This window comes from Miniopterus schreibersii, assembly GCF_964146895.1.
Source record: "Miniopterus schreibersii genome assembly, chromosome: 5".
NCBI lineage: Eukaryota > Metazoa > Chordata > Mammalia > Chiroptera > Miniopteridae > Miniopterus > Miniopterus schreibersii.
In genome coordinates this window covers 47,701,823-47,725,171 of record NC_138106.1, presented here as the reverse complement: position 1 = coordinate 47,725,171, position 23,349 = coordinate 47,701,823, and the positions used below count along the sequence as shown (strand labels likewise).

The window sequence follows — 23,349 nt, the reverse complement described above, 5'->3', positions numbered from 1 at the left end:
CTTCCCAAGATGCAGGAGCCAACGAATCCATGACTCGGCTCAAGGAGAGTGTAAGAGGAGAAGGCAGCAGCAGGCCAAGAAAACGTCCCTCCCCAAAGAACGAAGCCCCGGAGCCTCCCTGCCCCCAGCTCCCGGCCCCCGGACCCGCTTCTGGGTGCAGCGCAGGATGAGGAAGGTCTCGATGCTGTGCTCCTTGAGGTAGGCGTTGCGCTCGCCCCCACAGCCTGGCTCCACCTCGTAGTCCCCGTTCAGGTAGTTGAGTGTGGCCTTGGTGATGTGGATGCGTCTGCAGGTGCAGAGGGAAGCGGGAGAGGAGGGAGAAAATCTGAGTTCAGAACTCTGGCTGCCATGCAGAAGCTAACTAGAACCGACTCAATCGTGATTCAAAGTGTGGCTCAAATGGTAACCCCAACCTTGATCCCTACTCAATGCCCTGTGTCCCTCTAATGTCATCAAAATGGCCCAGGCAGGGCCTGTCCCAGCTGTGTTCACCACAACTACACCATCTCACATCTATGATCTATTATTATAACAATACAATACATTATTAGCCTGCCGGGCTCCAGTCTCAAACTTTGCAAACCTCCTCAGGAGCCAGCAGTGGCTCCTACTGACTACCAACTGGGTCCAAATCCCTACCTGGCATGAATGTCTTTCTTAACACAGGTTTTCTCCATTGGTCCCTACAAGGCCATCTGCTCTACTTCCATTCCTTGGAAATGCTGTGTTTTCCTATCCTGTGTCTGTCTTAACCCCACTCCTCTACCTGACACTCTGCCAACCCCACCTTCTTCATCTGTCCAAATCCCGCCCGTCACCCAGGCCAGCTCACATCCCACCTCCTTTCTGTCCTGGATACCCAGGAAACTTTCTGTGGTTCCTCCTTCCTCTAGAGCTCCTGCACCTCACAAGCCACTGCATCTGTGTAAATAGCTTCTGGGTGAAGACTTGCAAAGTTGACCTGATGCTCCCTACCACTTGCCACGGTGTCATGTAAGAATTCTGTCAAGTTGAAAAACTTCTACTTAGACTCTGCCACCCCCAGGGTTTCAAGCTACTCCAGCCCGCCCACTCCAGCCCCGCTCCTCACAACAGCCGCCCTGAGTGGGGCTGGCTGGAAGGCTACATCTGGGCCCTTCCCACAGCCCTCACTCACCCAGCCTTGCCTCCAGCCTCCATGTGGTTGGCCAGTGTGACGTCGTTAGACCAGACGTCGAACTGCCACTTCCTGAGACCAAGGACACCGCAGTGTACTCGCCCGCTGTGAATTCCCACGCGCATGTTCACGTTCACCCCTGTCACCTCCCGGACCAACCTGGGGATGGAGCAGGGATGAGGCTGGGAGAGGGTCACAGGCCAGGCACACAGAGTGGGAGTGAGGCTGGAAAGCAGGGGTTCAGGGGGCACGTCAGAAGGTGCAGGGTTCAAAAAGTCATTTCATTCTGGGCCAGCCCAAACCCAGTCTGAGACTGTCCAACCGGCAGGACGAGGCTGGGCGCTGGAGCTCAGGTGCTGTGAACTGTGAGCGGTGCTGCTTCCTGGCTTGGCCACAAGGTGGCGCAGCACCTCACACTAAAACCCAGACCCCAGTAGTTGCCCCCACTAGGGCACGGGGGGGGGGGCCGTCGCCATCCTCAGTCAATTAAATAATTAAATTGCGTTCCGAAAATGCAAACGAACATTAGTGCCGACTTGAGCCAGAAAGGGAAGTTAAAGCCAATACATATAATGCTCTTGGGGTTACCCACATTGCTGGATAATAGAGGAAGGTGGGTAAAAGAGGAAGTATGTCTGCTCAGAAAAAGGGGAGCCTAGGCAGGGGCAAAGGACGAGGTGTCCCCTATATGCTAGAAGTAAGCTCCAGCCCCTGCTATGTGCATCATGTACCCAGGAGGTCCCCAATAGACAGGCGGGCCCTCTGTGGGAAGGGGAGTAGGACAGAAGCTATACATCTCCAGGTGTGTGTCTGGGGCCCAGAGTCCGCGAAGGAGGGTACAGGTATTCTGGGGTTACGCAGTATGCACTCTTTAGGGACCTGGGTCCTCCCTGAGACCCCGGGGACGAGCCCACTCAGCCAGGGGTGGGCGCCAGTCTGACATGGCGGGCGTGAGGATTCCAGCCCAGCTCACAAGGGTGAGGCTGACACCCACCGCAGGGAACGTTACGTCATCTGTCACTTCCGTTGTCCTGGGATCAGCTCCGCAAATACTTTCCTGGAGCTGTTCCTTCCATCCACAATGCCTCTGGCCACTTGCTTAGGTTGACGATATCTCATTCTACCTTTCTGGCTTAACGCCAGGGCCACCTCCTCCATGAAGGAGCCCCTGGTCATTAATAATAACCCTTCTAGGTCCTCTCAGTGGAATCAATGGCTGCCTCCTTGACACCTCCCACCACAGTTTGCCACTCGTCCACTCGGCATGCCTGGTATCAGAATGGTGGGGTCCCAACCTCTCTCCCTCAACAGACTACATGCTTCTGGGCGAGGGACTTACTGGCGAACCCAGGCCCACAGGGGTACTCAACAAACACTGCCGAACGGGACTGAGCCAAATTTCATGGACCTGGCCACTTCCTGGCCAGCTACTCTGACCTCTGACCTTGTCCTCTGGCATTTCTTCGGCTCCTGCCCAAGGAACTTTAATACGTAAAGTTCAAAGTTACTGAACCTGGACGCAATCTTTGACATGTAAGCTTGGGTTGTCCCAAGATTTTTAATGACCAGAGGCTCCTTCTATGGTCAGCAATGACCAAGAATTGGCCCCAATCCTTCTTGTTATATTCCCAGGATGGATCGATTTTCTTAAAATGGGAACACCTGTGTTTGACTTCCCCTGCCTAGGAATATTACCCTGGAGAGCTATTTACCCGTAAGCCCAGCCTTTCTCCTCTGGGAAGAAATGGGGCTGGTGGGATCTACCCCTGGCTGGGTGATGGTGAGAGGACAGGAGGGACTGGAGTGCAAGGCCCACATGGCACCACTATGGGTTTATCCTCTGCTACTGCAGAGGTGGATCCAGACCTCCTGCAAAGCCCTCCCTTCTTGCAGGACATGCTCCTCAGGGAAAAGCTTCCCAGGCTGCTGTGGGTAAAAGGAGCCCAGGAGAAGGCTCAACAGCTGCAGGAGCAAATCAACTCTCCCACAAGGCCGGATGGTTCTTGGGAGATGGCTCTATCCACTGTTTCCCTGCCTCCATCGTTCAAGCAGGTGGCCAGTCAGTTACTTGGGCTGTGGGACAGTCCCCCTGCAGAGAGACAATGTTCCTGGAGATGGACAGCCCACCTAAAGAGAGACAGTGCCCATGGAGATGGACAGTCCCCCTAGAGACAGGCACTTACGAGATGGCTTCAATCATGTCCATGCCCATCTCCACACAGCAGTGGGCGTGGTCAGCCCTCGCTTCAGGCAGCCCCGAGACGCAGTAATAACAATCCCCCAGGATCTTAATACGTAAACAGTGATTCTCCTGGAAAGCAAATTAATTTTAAAAATTAAAAATAGCAAGAAAGTGAAGTGGGAGGGAAAGAAACGGGAAGCAAACAGATTCACTCCATGCCTGGAATAACTTGCCTTTTAGGGCAGTGAGCACAGACCCAGCGCCTGCACGATGCGCGGAATAGTCCCGGGACAGGCTTATCAAAAGCCGTGGGGGACAGAGGACAGGCTAAGCAGCCCTTGGGGAAGCATTCCAGCCTCCCCACACTCAGGAACTCACTTTCCTGGCCCCTGCAGGGGCTCAAGAAGGGTCCACGGGGCAGCAAATAGGGCAGCCTGTCAGGTCAGTGTGTAGAAGACCCCAGGCTGAGTGGGAGTATCCCCAGTCCCACCACACCTCCTGGAGCACGCCTTGACTCCTGGCCTAAGGTTCTATAAACAGTTTTCTGATTATTATTCTTGTACAAAGAGAAGCAGAAATGAGATTTAACCACAAGTTTGCCTGACCCTCCGCCTGAGTTTTTATCAAAAAGAGTTTTGCTCGACCAGGGAGGGAGTGCTAAGACACCCACAAGGCTGACATGCCTGCCGAGGAATGGCACCGCAGTCACTGGGCAGGAACATCTGTAACTGGGACTGAGAAGGAAGGTCATTAATCACCAGTACTGATCTGTCCAAGTCTGCCTCCAGGAAGTTAATTTATGAAGCTGGACACTGGACTTATTAAAGGCTCATCGAGTGCCCGAGTGCCCAAGTGCCAAGCATGGACCTGTTCACCGAGTTCAGTGATAGAAACAATCCATGAAGCGAGGCCCACCTCTTCCTGCCTGCAGAGGGCAAAGGGGAACAAGTCCAGGAGCTGGTGGGCACTATGGCAAGTGACTCCCAACCTATAGTGACTCCACAAAGGCCCAGAGCATCACCCAAAGCCACAGAGCTGGGAAACGATGACAAAGTGTAAACAGGGACTAATGAAGGAAGTGTCCTGGGGTGCTACTTCCACTCTGTTCCAAGGTTGAAGAGCCCTCTCTCTGGAAGCCCTTGAGGGGTGGCCCACGCTGTCTGCAGGCCAGCTGGGATTCAGACTCATCCTCTGATCACTCTGGCCACGCTCATCAGGAAAGTGGCAGATGAGGCACCTAATCTGCCCCATTGAACAGAAGTTCCTCAGGGGTCTGGGCAGTGATACCTGCAGGCCTCGCCACCCCTTCCACCGATGGAGGGCTCACTTACTCCCTCCCCCGTGACCCATGACTCTGAGAAAGCATCTCCTACTAAGTGTGTGGCCGGGGCTGATGCAGGGCGTAAGGACACACAGCCACCTCCGCCAGTCACCAGTTCCCAACAGCAGACTCTGCCAGGCAGGGCACACCCTGGCACAGTGCCCGTCCCTGGGGTTCATCGGGTCCCTGACCACAGCACCCTCCCTCAGGCAGCCCAGACTGGGCCACCCTGCTGGCCCTGGCTGAGGCCCTCGGGTGCTGAGGGCACAGGCAGGGTGACTCACCGCAGCCAACTTGTCGAAGCGGGCAAAGAGCTCGTTGAGAGTCATGACCAGCTCCTGGGCAGTGCACTGCGACGCCAGGCTGGTAAAGCCCTCGATGTCAGCAAACAGGATGCTGGGGAGACAGGCAGAGGGAGATCCCGGTGAGGGAGAAAGGTCAGGGGGACACAGCCAGGCCCACCCTTGGCCTTAGGAGGTCTGCGGGCCAGCACTACTAGTACTGGGGGCTCCATGTGGCTGCTGGGGAGACGACAAAGAGGCCCTGGCCCTGGAGACCCAAGAATGCTGACCTCTCCCTGCTGGCCAGGCAACACCCCCAGTCCTTTTATGTTCTCACTGCTGCTCAAGAGGAAGAGAGGGTGGAGGCAAGGAGGTCTGGGAGGGTGTGTCTGCCTGAGTTTACGACAGACTGGACCAGGCCTCCCAATTCTCGGTCACCTCTCGGGCCTGGTGATGGGGGCCTTTGATTCATCTGCTCTGGAAAGTGTTTCAGGACCGAATGGCAGCCTCACAAAGGTCTCACTTCATACACAAGGAAATCCTACCCCAAGTTCTCCATCCCAAAGAAATCCTCTAGAAGGGACAGATTAAAGGAGGCTCAGGGAGGAGAGAGGGGAAGACGCAGGCAGGGAGCATCTCTGGAAGCCCCCCAACCCATCCCCACCAGCTCCTCTGGCCTCATCCCCGGGCGTGCATCAGACGCACCAGCCGGCCCCCACACTGCAGGTTGCAATCGTTTATGTTTCTGAGGCTTGTGTTTCTAAGACTGAAACAGCTTCCTTTTGTTTCATAACAGACGACCGGAGGTGAGGACCCAGTGCCAGAATGTGTAAGGGCCCCTAGAATTCTCTTCTTGAAATGAAAACAAAAATGTAGTGACTCTCGTGTACTGAGCTGCTCCCGGTGGCCTGGATGGGGCCGGGAGCTTGCGACACGTCATGTCACTGAGTCCTCCGGGGGCCCTCAGGCTCGAAAGCTTGCTGTGTCCACCTCACAGAAGAAGCCGGAGACAGCGGCACGATGGGCTCTCCCCCCACGGCCTGTGTGGCTTCCTCACCACGGCCCCGAGGCTCCAAAACTGACAAGTCTCACTTTAAAGGAAGAATGTAGAACTAAACATATTTTGTCACTTCATTCTGAAAATGTGTGGGTGCATTAAGTGTGTCTTTTTATTCTGATGTTTGACATCTGGGGCCTTGCTCACCCTAGGGAGCCTGTCCCTCCCAGGCCAGCCAGTTCCTAGAGAGAGTCAGCAACTCACCTCAGGGTCCAGAACCCCCCCCCCCCAGTCAGGCTCCCATACCCGGGACCCTGCCCTCATCACCCCAGGGACAGGTGCCAGAAAACTCGGGGCAGCCCTAAGCCTGCTTATTCTGTCTCCCCCATTCCTTCCCACAATAAAGGCTCCTGTCCACATTCCCCTGACACTCTGCCTCTTGCCCGACCCTGCCTGGCCCCCCACAACACTGTGTGCCCTCACCTCTTGGGAACTGTAACAAATTATCTTTTCGATGGAAATCACCTCCTAATTCACCACACCTGGATACTAATGAAACCAACATTTTAAAACAGTTGGACACTGTGCACTTTACATGAACTCATTTAAGCCTCACATTCACCCTGAAGTTAGTATCCTGCTTTTACAGGTGAGAAAACTGAGGCACAGAGAGGGTGAGTCACCTGCCCATGGCCACACAGGCAACCTATCTCCATAGTCCAGGAGCTGAACCAATAAATAATATGCTCTCTGTTGGCCTACAGTCATCTGAAGTGAATAAAAGCATAATCAGTGGTCTGGCATCGTATATGAGGCAGAGGGAGGCGAGGGGCACGTGGGATGTTGCAAGTGGGCGAGTGCAGGACTCCCTCAAGAGGGTACACTCAGCAGCTGCTTCCGGCTCATGTGAGGGGAAATGGAAAAAGGCTGGGCCACCGGGGAGTGCATCCTCGGGCTTCAGCCAGGCTGTGTCACCTCAGGTCCCAAGCCCATTGCTATTTCCCCGCGTCCCAGCTCCTCTGGACACTTTGATCCCACCCTGGATCAGCAAAGACAACTGCAGGAGGAAAGCCAAAGAGAGTGGGAAAAATGGGGGGGACATGACAAGAGACAAGACAAATGAGGGGAAAGAGAAAAAGTGGGGAGCAGGAGGAGCAGAGAGGAGAGACACTGTCCCATCACACCACAGGACTCTGGACATCAGACAAGCTGCTCCGGAGTGGGCAGCCATGTGGAAGGGTGCTCAGAAGATGAAAGGGAGTCGGGAATCACCATCAAGCTTTGATGCCTGGTGTCTGACCTGTGAGACAGGCTCAGCACCCACCCAGGGGGAGACTGGGTTTCCAGCATGCTGGGTGAGACAGGAGCGAGTAAGGGGAAGCTGCTAGGCTCCAGATGCTGACCTGGGCTTCCCAACCAAGTGCAGACCCCCATCCTGGCCTGCCTGCTACTTCCCCGAACTCTCAGTCTCCCAGCAGCTGCCCCACTCCACCCAGGAGAAAGGAAAAGGTCTCTCCTAGCCTGTGAAAAGCACCGTGATGTAGTTGTTCTGGAAATTCTTCTTTACCTCTCAGGAGATCAAAGCCAAGGCAAGTTGGAGTCAAAATTGGCTGCTCCAGAGTGAAAGAGCACAACCGGTTAACTTCACTATTTCAAATGCAAAGCCAGTGACATCAGGCCCAGTAGTGGTTCCACTCGGGGCCCAAGGCTGGTGAGACGCCACAGTAGGAAGGAAAAAAGTCCCCAAACGTGGCAGAGGCAGGGTAAGAAGAAAGAAAGAGAATGGGAACCAGGGTCATCTGTCTGAGTTCACCTGGCACTCAGGCAGGACAGGTGTCTGTCTGCCAAGTATAGACATGGACAGGCCTGGACCACTCTCCTTCTCCACAGGTGACCTCGCTGGGCCACAGAGAGCACGTTTCTCCACTGCAGCTTTCATCCTGCTAGACCTGGTGCCTGGCAGAATCATCCGGGAGATTTTACAAGGAGAGGTCTCAGCCCCAACCCCAGAGATTCTAACTTAATTGGCCTGGGTTGGGGTTCTGCTATTGACTGTTTTTGTTCTGTTTTATTTTAAGCTTCCCTGGTGATTCTAATAGGCAGCCAGCGTTGAGAACCACTGCACTAGTTCAAATGTCACCTTCCCAAGGAAGCTTCCACCACCCTATTTAAGTCTACAACCCGGCCCTTAGGTCTCTCTCCCTTCCCTGCTGTACTTTTTCTCCTTGTGCTTTTCAGCATTTAATATACTTATGTTACTGTGGTTACTTATCATTATGCTCCTGTCTGTCTCTCCTACTAGAGTATACACCCCTTAAGGGAGGGAGTTCGGTCCATTCCATTAACTGCTATACCCCAGCCCCAGCACAATGTCTGGCACACAGAGTAAATGCTCAATAAAATCTGCAACTGAATGACTGAAGAATGAAGTGAGGTCATGTCTACTTGCTTTCATATCTGTCCCCACACCCCCAACTACCACCACATAATACACCTAGAGCAATACCCAGCACATAGTTGGTGCCCGTAGTAATTTCCTAGGGCTGCTGGAACAAAGTACCACACACTGGGTGGTTTCAACAGAAATTTATTCTCTCACTGTTCTGGGGCTAGAAGCCTGAAACCAAGGTGTCAGCAAGGCCATGCTCCCCCTGAGACTCTGGGTAGAAGCCTTCCTTCCTCTTTCTGGTGGCGGCTGTTACTCCTTGGCATTCCCTGGCTTACAGCTGCTTCACCCTTGTCTCTGCCTGTGTCCTCACGTGGCAATCTTCCTGTGTGCTTCTGTCTCCACTGGGCACCAGTCATATTGGATTAAGGGCCCACTCTACTCCAGCATGACCTCCTCTTAACTCGATTTCATCTGCAAAGACCCTATTTCCAAATGAGGTCACATTCACAGACACCAGGGGTTAGGGCCTCAATATATTTTTCAGAGGGGAATAAATTCAACCCACAACAGTTTGGCTGAATGGAAGAGAGTATAGTTTCAAAGCAACTAGGAGGCAGAACCAGTAACTAGAGTAGCTCTTGCTTCTACTCCCTGGGCCTCTTCAGAGTTCCAAGCATGTCATCTGAGACACAAGTCTGCGAAGCCCAGCGACTGGCACCCAGTAGCCACTCCAGCAACGTTCACAGAACAAACGGTGGAATGGTTCTGGCAGGAGATGCTGGAAACCTCGGTGTGTGTGGGCCTCCAGGTGGCTTAGAAAGCCTGACCTGCCCTCCAATCTCCTATGATCTGCTCTTCCAGGGCCCCCTCCGGGACCTTCAACAGCTGCTGAGGAATCAGGGTGGGCAGGTTGCTACGGCTTCCTTCTTTTCAGGGGTAGGACAGAATGACCAGCCAGCTAGGGAGGAGGGGCTCAAATCAGGGTTTCTAACTCACATGGCAGCTTGGACAGGGCCTCGGAGACCCCAACCCTGACCCTTGCAGCCAGTATGAAAACACTGCCACCCCACATTCCCCGACTCCTGTCAGCCACATTTCTCTGCCATCCGGGAAAGATTCTGCTCAGTGACTGTCACTTCAGGAGGTTTACCTTACCCAGGGCAGGCTGTCTATTCTACTGGCCAACCTTTTCTGGTCTGCTCTGTGGTAATTCTGAAGGCCATTTTGCAGCCGGGCTGGGCCCAGATGTGCCATAAGGTGCTAATTCATCGATTAGCTCCCACTTGAGAGCTCATGTTGGCAACGTGACCAGGCCTCACAGCGGGCGGGTGCACAGAAGCCGGGCAGGCCCACTTGCTCTGTGCTTCTCCCTAATTACCTGCCATCCATCACTCGTGGGCCCTGCGTTCCACTCCAGAGGCAAGAGCGGGCAGGCATGCGTCCCAGTTACCACAATGGGCCCTTCAGCTATCTGTCACTGCCTTGGCTCAGCTTTACCACATGCATTTTTGGTTAAGCGCATTTCCTCACTGTTGCTCCCTTTTGCTGCCAACAGGCCCTGTGACTTGATGAAGCTGTCAGTGTCTGGCCCTGTTCCTGTGCGGAAGCCACATCCGGCAGCATCTGAACACCCAGGAGCTGAGCTGACCTCATGGTTTGGGCGGCCGACATCATGAGGACCTGCTCCTTTGATCTTCTGCATTCCCCGGCATTGCTCAGGGGGAGCTCAAGCAAGGCCAAGAGGCATCTACCTGTCTGTTAAAGTGGCCTTGGAGGACCCAGGGACTGGGAAACAGAGGTCACAGGTGGGGGTTAGGAAGGGGATATGGCAAGGTCTCAGCCCAGCTCCCAGCATTGCTGAAGGTCTTGGGGAAGCAGGACAGGAAGCTCCCTGGAGGCCTCCCACGGGTAGCATGGGGAGGCCCAGCCACAGGCCAGGGGTCTCTTCTTGATCAAGAAGGCTGACCCCTGAAGCATATCCTCCATCTGCTCCAGGCCATACAACCTGGAGTCCACTCATGCCCCTTGGGAGATAAAGGAGGAGTGATGGCTCATATGCACTAGGTGCGCAGCACAGTCAGGTATGGCCTTAGCAACAGCTGGCTGAGAATGGCCACCACACGACTGGGTGTGTTCCAAGGGCGGTGGAGAAACGATTAGAGTGAAGCGTATGAGCTAGGAGCAGCCAAGGACCCATCTGAGGGCAAAGCTGGGAGAGGCAGAGTGGAGAGGCCAATGAGAGGACGCTGAATACTGGTGTCTGCACCAGGCTCTGCCACCAGGGAGAATCCGCCCTGAGGCAGTCGTGCCCTCTCCACTCTCACGCATGGGACACCCTACTTCAGAAGGTGGCTTGACCATCAGGACCCAGTCCAGGGATCTGGGGTCAAGGTATGTCCTGAAATCCACGTTGCCAGCCCCAGGGCCTCCTGGAGACCCCAGTCCATTCCCTGATCTCTCAGTCTTGCTTCTGCCCACCAAATCCTACTCCCACTACCCACATAATGTACCACCCTGCAGAACCTGCAGACTGTGTTACAGAGTCTTGCAAGAGCTGGGGAAACGCTTCTCAAAAGAGAAACTCGGTGAGGGAGTAGGGGGCTGCACGGAACTGAGCAGTTAGCAGTGACCTCGCGGGGGTGAGAATACGGTGCTTCTAATTTTTTCTCTTATTTTGCAATTTTTTCTGCTTTTATTTTCCAATTTTTCTGCAAAGAACATACATCCTTTATATAATAAAAATGTTTGTTTTTAAAAGGTCAAAAACAAATCACATTCTTTTTTTAGGACCTGATTACAACTCTTCCATATTCACGATGTTTTCTTTGGCTTACCCAGCCCAGAATGAGCCTTCTTATGTCTGAATTCTTATTAGCAGCAGAATCAGGAATCACAACCGATTCCGGATGTTTCAGAGGCAAAGTCTGACATAATCCAGCGGGTTGGTGCCTCCTCGCCCTGACTTCCTCTCTCTTCCCATCTCCCTGGGGGCCCCCATTTTGAGTCCAGAGAGCTAAAATAATAAGTCCTTGCTAGCTGCTGGTTCCATTCCCCACAATCCCCATTGTGTGTCACGGGGCAAACACAGGTTTGTTGTCAAGACCCCACCCCAGGCAAGGACATGAAGAAACTGGAAGCCGTGTGTGCTGCTGGTGGGAAGGTAAAATGGTGAATCGCTATCGAAAACAGTATGGGGGTCCTTAAAAAATTAAAAAAAGAATTATCGTATGATATAGCGACTTCACTTCTATGTATATACCCAAAAGCATGGAAAGCAGGGACTTTAAGAGGTATTTGTATACCCATGTCCATAGAGCATTATTCACAAGAGTCAAAGGGTGGAAGCAACCCAAGTGTACATCAGCCAGTGCGTGGATGAGCAAAATGTGGTATTTACACACAGAGGAATATTATTCAGCCTTAAAGGGATATCTGATACCCGCTACAACATGGATGAACTTTGCTGTTAACATGTTAACAGTGAAAGAAGCCAGACACAAAAGGGCAGAACTGTGTGAGTCCACTTGTATGAAGTAACTACAGCGGTCAAATGCACAGACGGAAAGCAGCATGGTGGCTGCCAGGGGCTGGGGGCGGGATGGGAGTCAGTGTTTAATGGGTACAGAGTTTCAGTTTTGCAAGATGAAGGAATTTCTGGAGATGGATGATTGGTGATGGTTGCACAGCAATGCGAATGTAAAAGTGGTTAAAATGGTACATTTTATGTTATATATATTTTATCACACGTAAATTAATTAATTAATTCATTCATTAGAAAAGACCCAACCCCAGTGGCTCCCCCAATGGGGCCAGCTCGGTGGTCAGACCGTTGTTCCCACAGCACCCAGCTCGGCCCTGCCTCACTGGTGAGGGCTGGATATTCCCTAAGGGGCAAGCACAGTGTCTTTCCCATCTACTCCTAGTCATGCCTGGCACATAGTAGCAGCTCAATAAATGTTTGTGGAATGAATGAGACAATAATATAAAGACCACTTAGATCTATAATTGGCATGAGTGTAGAGTTCAGAATACTTAATATCAGGTTGGAGACAGGAATGGAGGTGTTCATGGCCCACTCCCCTCACATGGTCGGCTAGCCAGGGACACCACTGGAGATAAACATTTTCCCTCTCTGCCCACAGGGTGCACAAGCCACTCATGGGATCTGAGCATCGCAGACACTGTGGCGAGGTCATTATAATTCAGAACATGAGGTAGCTGGACCAGACACTGGAGAGACCTGGGGATACAGCCAAGTCCTTGAAGGAGACAGGAGAGGAGATAATAACCTTACAAGGGGGAGGTTTGGGAGAGACTGGGAAAAGAAGGGGAGGGAGAGGGAAGAAGTGAGGGCAGGGCAGCCCTCCCTAGACCTGGTTACATCCTTGCAGTATAAGGAAGGGTGTTACCTCATTTTCACTCCTGGGCCAACAGCCCCTCTGCTAGGCCCCTGGCTCCAGCCCCACAGGGCTCCTGGGTCCCTGAGAATGAGATGAGCCTCTGATTCAAGCCACTGAGCCCAGACCTCCACACTCCATCCCCGCGGTCCACACAGATGGAGCCCTATGAGGAACATGCTTGTTCAGCAGAGAACCAGCGCCCCCTAGAGGAGGAGCTGTCTCTTGAGTAATCTCCGGCCCTCCCCACCACCTACTTTTAAAACCTTAAGGAGTCCACATGGGGACAAGTCAATCAGATGCGGGGCCATCCTCATTCAGTAGAGACCCTTATGGAAGGGGAGAATCCCCCAGCACCTTCTCAGGCCTTCCTGGCCCCTGAAACCTTTGGGGTACTGAGTTATCTGACCTTGACGCTTGCCTGAGAGCTTACTCCACTTCCATAGGGCAAACAGTCTGCAGCCTGTCCTGGACCAGGAGCCCAGCCAGTGGCTTTATAGGCTCGGCCTCATCTCCCTCCCAGCACCCCTGCAAGAAGCCCTAGGCTCTGCCCCTTTGTGACTTTTATCACAGTTGTAACAGGATAACTGAGGAGTGCGTTGTGTAACATCTACACCCTTGGAGAATGCAGTCCTACCCCCTCCTCATGTGATACTTTCCCAATTTACTAGTTAACCTATTGTTTAGTGTGTGTCTTCTTGAACAGAAAGTGAGTTTCCCAGTGTCAGACACAGTGTCTCCCTTCATCCCCTGCCTGTGAGTGCCATTAGAGGTCCCCACCAAGGGAAGCAGAGGCAAAATATATGCTGACTGGAGGACTGAGTGGACATCATTACTCCCGTATTAGGGGTGAAGAAACTGCGGCTCAGATTAGGTGACTTGCCCAAGTTCCCAGAGCTACAAAGTGGCAGAGGGGAGTGACCCAGTCTGCTCAACAGACACTCATCTTGCTCAATGGTGACCTCTTGCAAGAGTACCTGAGTTCTGGCTGCACCTCTACTTTTCCTGTGACCCATGGGGATGTGCCCCCCTCCTGGTGTGGTCCTTTTCTGGGTGTCCCCTTCCTCCAAACCCAATATCCCTCCTCCAAGGCAGAGCACTGGGAGCCCCCCCGCCCCCCCAGCCTAGAACAACCTCTGTTGGCATGTGCTGGAGGCTCTTGTCCCAGGAATGGGGACAGCATAGCCCACCTCTGACCCTGAGGTGGGGATAGGCAAGAGGGCTCTCAAACCACAGGTCTAACATCACAACACTGAGCTTCTGTTCCAGCTGATCTGTTCAGCCAGAGGGGCTGAAATATCTCCATCTGTCACCACACTTCAGAGAGGAGGGGCATCTATGGGGCTCCTGGTGTTCCGTGCCTCTGGCCTGCCTCAACCCACAGCCAGTGGTGGCGGCTCAGCATAAAAGCGTCCGACAAGCTCCTGGCCCTCCCAGGAACTGTCTGCCATACACCCATTCTCCTCGGGGCAGGGAGAACAAGGCCACGGAGTGGTGGTGCCTGTCTGTCACTCCTCCCTGCCCAAACTTCTCCCCCCATTAGTCTCTTCCCCTTCCAATCTGTCACACTGTGGAGCTGATTTATTTTTCTTGTGGCCTTGCTCTCAGTGGGGTTAGAGAACAGCATGTCATCACCCTCTCTAAATATTACTGTTCCGTAGAGATCTGACAAATGTGACTCATCACCCTTCCACTCTCCAGCTAGAGAATCCCCAGGCCTTTCTTTGTTGATAGGACTGTGATAATAATCATAATAATAACAGTAACAACAATAATAGCTGCTCCCAATTAGCACTCCTCTGTGGCAGATACTGTACTAAGCACTCTCCTCGCATTATTTCACGGACTCTTCACAACTCTGTTGTCAGCGCTCTTCCTATCCTATTATGTAGATGAGAAAACTGAGGTTCAGAGTGGCTCAATGCCTACAGCTTGCCCAGTCACAGACCCAGGAAATGTTGCCATGATATATATGCAGAGCTGCCCAACCCCGGGCCTAATCACTATACCATGAGCCCAGCTCCGAAGTGTGTTTGTCCACTGTGATGCCTCCCCTCCACCTTCTTTCTACTCAACCCCCAACCCAAGCCAGAATTGAACCCAAAGAGAGACCAGAGCCAGCAATGTGCTTCCATCAAGAGCTACATCCAGCCCAGCTGGGCGTGGCTCAGCGGTTGAACATCGACCTAAGATCCAGGAGATCGGGGTTCGATTCCTGGTCAGGGCACATGCCCGGGTTACGGGCTAGGCAGCTGATCAGTGACTCTCTTATCATTGATGTTTCTATCTCTCTCTCTCCCTCTCCCTTCCTCTCTCTGAAATCAATAAAGATATATTTAAAAAAAAAAAAAAAAGAGCTACATCCAGTGCTGCTAATGGAAGAGGAACCAGGCCCCAGCAAGATATTTGCATAAGATTGCTTGTGGCTGGCCTTTGATGTGCACCAGCCCCCTCTAGCCTGGCAATTGCAGAGTCTGAATTATGTCTGTCCCCATGACAATGATGGCATCTTGGTTTCTCTCTCCTTTCATCTCTTTCCTGATTGCTGTCATCGATCCTGAGCACATCCGAGAACAGAAATCCCCCACTGTGGCTGGGCTCTGCTTCTTGGCATGGGGCTGCTCGAGCCACTCTGATCAAGGCACTATTCTTTTATCAGCTCAAAGTCACAGCCTCTCTGGGAGAGGAGGGATGAGGGGGTGTCACCCCCAGCGTGGGCCACTCCTTGGAAGAGGCCTGAGCCAGACCTCTCACCAAACCCGCTTGCTGGAAACCCAAAAGCCAGCAACTGTGGGATGGGAGTAAGATGCCACCTGCGGCATGGGAGGACAGAGGGGTGAGCGGGCCAGGGACTAGGCAGAAGCAGAGGTGGCCAGATGTGCTGGATTGTTAGCCAAGCCAGGCTGAGAATCTATATCTTAAATTATGGACTGTTTCTGAGTGGTGAATTTTCTGGGTTTCCTTTGTGTTCCACTTTATATATAAATCTATTTTAAATACATCTTTATTGATTTCAGAGAGGAAGGGAGAGGGAGAGAGATAGAAAACATCAATGATGAGAGAGTCATTGACCAGCTGCCTCCTGCACACCCCTGACTGGGGATTGAGCCCACAACCCGGGCCTGTGCCCTGACTGGGGATTGAACCTCGATCTACTGGATCCTAGGTGGATGCTCAACCGCTGAGCCATGCTCCGCCGGGCTCCACTTTATATTTTAATGAAATCTGTTGAAACCTCCGCTGTGCTAAGAGCAATCAAAGGAAGTGCCTTTTGTCCCTCCTCTGCCTGGAGCAATGCCAGGGCCAGTGAGGTGGAGAAGATAGAACCAAGAGAGAAAATTCCAGAAGGGGGCAGCTCAGGGCTTCGAATGTGCTGGGACCGCTTGGCAGGTCACTCCTTCCCACCTGAACCTTGGGATCTCTGGAATTTGTTCCAAGCAGGGAGGCTGTTTCTTACACGTCATAAGGTGGAGTCCTCCAGACTTTAGGGGCTGCCATTAGAGAGGAAAGGCCCCTGGTGGGTCCTCAGTCACTCACACACCACACACACACACACACACACACACACACGCACATGGCCTGGGGGCTCTCCAAGACTCTTTCCCATACAATCTAATATGAACTCTTTTCTCCTGGGCATATAAAAACATCTGTCCAGTAGTGAGGCTACGTAAAAACTCTGGTATCAAAAAGCTTTGTGGACCCTGGCTGGTTTGGCTCAGTTGGTTGAGCGTTGTTCTATGCACAGAGAGATTGCCGGGTTCGATTCCCAGTCAGGGCACATGCCTGGGTTACGGGCTCAATCCCCAGTAGGGGGCATGCAGGAGGCAGCCCATCTATGTTCTCTCTCTCCCTCTCCCTTCCTCTCTCTCTAAAGTCAATAAAAAAAACATTTAAAAAATAATAAAAGAAAAAATAAAGCTTTCTGGGGGCAATTCTCCCACTTATCCAGCTATTATATCTGAGACAAGTTAATCTCTGTGCCTCAGTTTCTTTACCTATAAAATGGAGATAATAATAGTACACACCCCTTAAATTTATTGTGGGGACTGAGTGAATATATGTAAGCACTTAAAATAATGCACGGTTACAGAAATCTCTCTACAAGTATTAACTACTGTTAGTGATTATTCCACCACGGGAGGAGAGAAGCGGGTGTGAGGAAAAAAGGAAACCAGCAATCAGAACTCCCTTCCAAGGCCCGGACCCCACTTTCCTCTCTGAGCTCGGTTAGCTGAGACTGCAGCCCCTCAGGATACCTCCTGGGCATGGAGACGGGGCCAAGGCAGCTTTCTTCCTAACAGACCAAGGCTGCTGCTGCCTGCATGGTTGCTGCCTGATAGTGGGGTGCGGTGGGCTTCAGGGGGGGTTGAGATATCCACCAAACTGGCGACAAAAGTATTGTGCAGGTACATTTTTCTCCCAAAAGCGTTGAGTCTGTTTTGAGAAGTGGGTAGAGGACATGTGGGCAAAAGTGACAGTCTTAGATTCCGGGGCACGCTTGGGAACAAGGTGATTCTGCCTGCTCTGCGTGAAGACACAGCGCCCTCACTGCTGCTGCAGCCACCAGCCTCACCTTGGACGAATGGATAGTCTGTGTGTGTGATTTACTTTATTCCATTCAATCCCTTTATTGATAATGCAGCCCAAGCCTCCGAAGAGCTCTCTCTATACCAACCTTAAAGGACTCATGGTCCTGGGAAGACCTGCCAGGGAAAAAGTAACTCTCTCAAAGGCAAACAGCAGCTCCTTTTTTGGGCATATGGAGGATTATTGGGCCATGCTGGATGAAGGCCACTGTATCGCTTCATGTCCCTGTGGGGCTCATAAGCAGATTTTGCACTCTATTAATCTGCATCTGTTTGCACATCTCTGCTGTCAGCAGCATCTGTCTAGGGAAGTAGCAACCATGCAGGGAAAGGAGCATGGGCTTTGGGGTGGGCCAACCTGGGTGTACCCGGCTTTACCACTCCTGGCTGACTGACCTTGGACAAGGGTCTTAGCCATTCCGAGCTCAGTCTCTAAACCAGGAATGCTGATGAGGGTCCCCACCTTGCAGGGCTGTCAGGAGGATTAGCAATGAGGTGGGTAGAGCAGGTACAGTGCCTTGTACATGGCTTAGATGCTATGGAAGCTCCTGGATGGTGATGAAGACTGTGATGACCGTGGCGACATCTCTGTCCCAAGTCTGTGCTTTCTCTCTCCCTTGTTAAGCTAGAGTTTCCCTAACAGCTGGTGGTATCACTTTCTCCCTTCTCCTTCCTTCTGTCTCCTCTCCCTGCAGCCTCACCTCCTCCCTCCCTCCAAACAATAGTTGATTTTAACAGACTTAGAGAGGGGTTCCACAAATTCCAAAGCCACCAGGCTGCCCTCTTGGGCTGTGCCCCCTTGAAGGGAAGGGAGTGGGAGTGTCCCTCGTCTCCTTTAGTGCTCTGCCCTCCGCCCTGCCCTTGCCCCCAGCCTCACTCCTACCTCACGTTGTCATGTTTCTGGATGTAAATCTTATGGAACATCATATCCTCCTGCTTGGCGTTGATGTCTGCTTTCATCTCCATGGCAACATGACGGGGAAGGACAGACAGCAGGAGCCGCTCCTGGAGAGGGAAACAGATGCTTTTGTCACAGCTCCTTCCACCTGCCTGGCAGTCAGTCCCCTCTCCACTCCAGGTTGACTCCTCCACACCTGTGCCCCCACTTGCAGTAAAACCTCTGGGGCTAACACCTGTGTGTGTGTGGGGGGGAGGGTATGTTTGAGTCATGCCCCCAGGGCTACCTGGGACACCTCCTCGTTCTTGGTGTACATGGGAAAAAGTACTCCCGGTCACCCTGTAGCACTGAGCACCTGGGTTAGAGTCCTGTATGTTGTCTGAGACAGTGTGACCTTGGGCAAATTACTGGACTTCTCTGAACCCCAGGTTCCTCTGCTGTAAACAGCGATGGGTTGCTGAGAGCATGAGATCCATTCAGTCAGTCATCCAATATTTATCGAGCATCTGCCATGTTCCAGGCAACGTGCCGGGCGCCAGGAGTTCTAACTGTGGACTAGACAGGCAAGTGGCCTCCTTCTCAAAGCTCCCAGCCACATGCAGGTACGAGCACTAGGAGGCACTGGGCAGGAGCACCTCACCCAGGCTGGGGAGTAGCAGGGAGGTAAGAGAAGGCTTCATGGGGACCAGAGAAATGAGGTGAGGCGGGGCTCCATTTCCATGCAGGGGACAGTGGCCCAGGAGAGAGGGAAGGCACTTTTAGGAACAAGCTAAAACCTGTTGGTGAGGAGCTGGGAGAGAAGCAGGGAGAGGGGCCAGAGCCACACTGTGGACAGGAGAGCCAGCCAGTCTGCGTAGGGTCTGGACCCCGACCTGCTCTGTGTTCTCCCCCAGGCCTGCCTGCCCTGAGAGGTCCGGTGGCTTCCGGAGGGGTTGGCCTCCACCTGCACCCACCTCTGCCCACTACCCCCACCAGGCTCGCTCTTGGGATTCTCTCATCTGGAGCCTTTCGTCCACCAGCCTCCAGCCCTCATTCTCCTGTCCTTCATTCGGCTTCACGGATGCTGGGCCACCCCCTCTCATGGCCCTGAAGCTCTTTTCCGGCTCCTGGGTCGTTTCTGGCTCCTCCCCTCTTCCTAGCCCCATAAGAAACTTAGGGACACCTCGGTCCTTCTGCTCACTGCTGCCCTCTGGGGGTGATGTTTCCACCAGCACCTCTGTGGGCGCCTCTCACCCCTATCTCCCAACCAAGGCTCCAGATGTCTGGTCACCTTGATCCCATGCCCTAGATCAGGGATGGGGAAACTTTTTTCTGCCAATGGCCATTTGGATATTTATAACATCATTTGTGAGCCATACGAAATTATCAACTTAAAAATTAGCTGTGGAAAAAGCTCCTAGATTTATTGAATTTCAAGTACTGCAGGTGCCTTGGTAGAGTCAGACCAAGTGATTTTGTGGGCAGTATATGGCCCGTGGGCTGGATGTTCCCCACCCCTGCCCTAGACCATACTCACCTTCTCTGGTATTTGTTCCCCAATGCCTCTTCTTTTCAAGCTACCTGCCTTTGCCCATAGCACTTCCATTCTCCTGATCCCCAAGGTCAAGACCTTGCCCATGTAAACTGCTCTTAATTCTCAGCACTTCTCTTCTGAGACACTTCTTGCCCTGCAGCTGCAGGCCTGTCCAGCACTGATCAAGTCCTGCTGGCTTGGACACAAGCTCCTGCACTTGTTCTTTCTGTTCTGCATCTGCCTCCAGTGTCCACATGCAGTTCTCACCCGACAGGATTCTGGCCACACCATCTGGCCAGAGAGCCACTCCTCAGCACCCCTCCACCTCCCACTCGCCCTGCCTGTTCGGCCCCAGTCTCTCCAGGACACAGCTTTTTTCACGTCACTCCCCTGCTCCAAACCTCCAAAGCTGCCCTGGGTTCCACCAGCCACATCAAATGTGAATTCTTCTGGACCCACTGAGCACACCCCTATTTTCACTGCAACCCAATGCCCTCCCTTCACCTGCCCCCTTCCTGTGCCTGCCTACCCAATATGCTCCCACCCCCCAGACTTGGCTGCGGTTCTTCTTCCGAAGCTCCTCTCTGCCTCAGCAGGTCTAGGCCTCCTCAGGTCGGGCCTGGAGGGCAGGGCGGGGCGGCCTCCCACCGGTGTCTCTGTCTCCAAGCTGGCCACCTTTGATCTATGCTCCACTGTAAGCCAGTGAGCGATCTTTCTAAGACACACACCTTACCACACTGCTGGCCGAGTAAAACCCTCCTATGCTTCCCGAAGACTGCAGGATCAGCCCATGCCCCAGCCTGGCCTCGAGGCTTCCATGATCTGGCTCCTGCCTGCCCCTCCATGCTCACCTTGAGGCACCCCCTGAGCTGAAAGCTGTACTCTGCCCCAGGTAGAGCGAACCATGGGAAGGGTCTCAAGCTTCTGGTGTTTTTTCTTGCCTTTGCACACAAGCCCCCTCAGCTAGAATGACTATCTTCACATACAGGCTCATAGTCTTCCCAGAAGGGGATCCTGGCTCTGGCTGTAAGCAGTCTCTCCCCACCTGGGCCTTCACTTAGAGCCCCTGATCACTCGGCATTTCAATGACCTACTAACGTGTCTCCCTTTAGTGTGAGCAATGAGACACCTCCCGGGGACAGGAGCTGTGTCTTGTTCAGCTCCACAGCCCACAGCCATGTGCTAGGACAATGCCGGGAAACTGGTGAGGGATGCTGCTCTCTGTGGTCAGCCTGGTCTCTCCTCAGGTGTCAGTGAACATGGCCACTGAAAGCCATCTCGTATTTACCGAACTCTCAGAAACAGCTACTGGTGATAGAAATAAAAACTAAAGGACAGTTCTGTGAAAATATAAAGTGGCTGGGAGAAAGTGCTATGAATTGTGTAGATTCATAAGAGACCTTCCTGCATTTATAACTACTTCTGAGGCTGAGCGCCAGAAGGAGTGGGCAGAAGGCAACAGGGGAATCATTCCGAGTCCCCTCATCCTGTAGCACTTAGGGGTGTCACCCTTTCTGTAGGGAGCAGGGCGAGGCCCAAGAGCTGGTGGGCTGGCTGGGTGAGGAATGCCTGTCCCCACAAAGCACACCACATCCCCCTCCTCCGTATCTTGGCTGGAACATGGTATGGCAAACATATTTTCTCCCCCCAACCCCTATGGATTTGCTGGAATGTCCTACTGGGCCAGGACAGGGTAAGTAAACTATGATGAGCTGTAAAATGCTAATTTTACTAAAGAAGGGACAAGGTGAAGAACTGAGAGGCATATTCCTAACACGGGAGGAGAAGGAAGGTATTCTGCTCTAGGTGACAGATGCTGGGGCTTGGAATTGGGATGAGAGAGGGGGATTTTGAGGAATGTAGGGGCTTAGGAGTGAATGGTGTGCAGAGGTGAGGTAAGCTCGTCAAGAAGGCAGTGGGAACTCTCAGGGACACCGCCAGGCCTGGATTTCATTCAAGAGGCAAGACCAGGAGCCTAGACAGGGCCAGGAGAGTGGAAGGAGCAAGCCAGGTCTCCGACTAGACAGCATGAGCCGGAGACCTGGCGAGACACAGCAGGCTGGAAGGGAAGTGGAGACAGGTGGTGACTAGGGGAGGGCCTGGGGAGACACTGTAGAGCTTTCTCCCCTTGCTCAGCTGTCTGGATGTCATCAGCCATATCACTGCAATTCCCCTAGGAGGCAGTCAGATAGTCAGAGACTCCCTCACATTGCGGTAAAACTGCTGTGCACCCAGGGGCCACAGCGCACACTCCATGCCAGCCAGGAGGGTGCAGGGACTACTGCTGTCAAGGCCTTCTGTCTCCCATCCCCACACTCATAGGCAAACCTTCCACGCTTACACCTGCCTCAGGGCCTGACACACTGCGTGGCACAGAGCAGGACTCCACTAATGTTTGTTGAGGGTTTGAGGCGACACTGACATGAGAAGAAAGGGAGGACTTGGTCTGGAGTGACCCAATCTCTTGAAGGGAGGACTACTACAAGTCCAGTGGGAGCCCTGTCGGCTGGCCGACCTGCCCCTTCTTTCCCCTGGTGGCACGGCTGCTTCTGGGCCTCCTGTCTGAAAGCTTGCAGTTCTGTACTGTCTTTGAGTTTCAATACCTCTATCTGGTTCCCATACAGAAGAGGACAAGGTAGTCCTGAACCCCAAACAGTACCCTCCCCAGATGCCAAGCAGACAAGAAAGGAACCCTGACATGGCCCTTACACAAGAAGAGCACACTGGGGCACATCCCCCTGCCCTTGGGCTCACCAAGAGAGGCTCCTCCCTAGCCCCCCGCCCCCTGGAGCGGCCTGCCTCCAGGTCCAGGAGGCATCTGAGGGGGAGGTTTAGGATGAGACAAGGCTGGCTTCATTTTTCTGAACCAACTAAACCCCAGAATTCAACAAGAGCAAGTGCCTAGTGTGGGTGGGCCCATGGGCTGACAGGGCCTGACAGCTTGGGTCTCCTCTCCTTCTCCCTCCCCCTTCATCCCAGGGGGATGCTGGCACTTTCACAGTCCAACTCATCAGCCTCTAGAGAGCCCCTCTCTGCTGCCAGACCTGGGCTGCCCTGCTGGTTTGCAAAATCCTAGGGGGCCATTGAAGAGGCAGTGAGCAAGCACTGGGGTAGAACTCTCTCCAGGGTCTCTCTTAGAGCATTTCCACAGACAGAGCCAGGAATGCTGGGCTCCCTCCAGGAGAAACATTCCCCTAGCCTGGGCCCCCACCCAGGGAAGTGAGGCTGGGCAAGCTGTATGAGCACAGCTGCTGGGGAGGCAGGTCTTACATCTGCTCCCTGCCAGCTGTGCAGAGGCAGGGGCTTCACTCACCTGTTGTTGGTTCTCCCGCTGAGAGTGGAGCCGCGCCTGGATGCACTCCCTGGTCTCCTGGAAAGCCTGTCTCTGGGAGACCTCGGCTGGATAGTGGGTGCAGACGCCCACGATGTTGGTGCAAGAGAAAATGAGGACATTGGAGACAAGCTGCAGAGGGAGAGACGAGGAAGGACATCGTGCTCAGGCTTGGAGAGGACACCAGTCATTGGAGCCCCAATCCTGACCCTTTCAGCCCTTGAGTGTGAAGTCCTCAGGCCCCATCTCAGCAAGCACACACCTAGTTTCCAGCAGACAAATGCCAAGGACAGCT

General features: G+C 53.3%; 1 protein-coding gene across 3 annotated transcripts in view; it reads right to left on the bottom strand.

Annotated features, from left to right (window-relative positions):
* The window catches only part of ADCY5 (adenylate cyclase 5), a 144,443-nt gene that overhangs the window by 39,144 nt on the left and 81,950 nt on the right, over positions 1-23,349 (bottom strand). For 2 of the 3 annotated variants that reach the window (XM_081138922.1, XM_081138923.1), the window contains exons 2-7: positions 23,037-23,186; positions 18,196-18,317; positions 4,944-5,055; positions 3,340-3,467; positions 1,157-1,315; positions 145-286 (exon numbers count right to left, since the gene is read on the bottom strand). In XM_081138922.1, coding sequence (XP_080995048.1) covers positions 145-286; positions 1,157-1,315; positions 3,340-3,467; positions 4,944-5,055; positions 18,196-18,317; positions 23,037-23,186 — 813 coding nt within the window. The remainder of the gene's footprint in view (positions 1-144; positions 287-1,156; positions 1,316-3,339; positions 3,468-4,943; positions 5,056-18,195; positions 18,318-23,036; positions 23,187-23,349) is intronic. The other variant, XM_081138921.1, reaches the window with a different exon arrangement.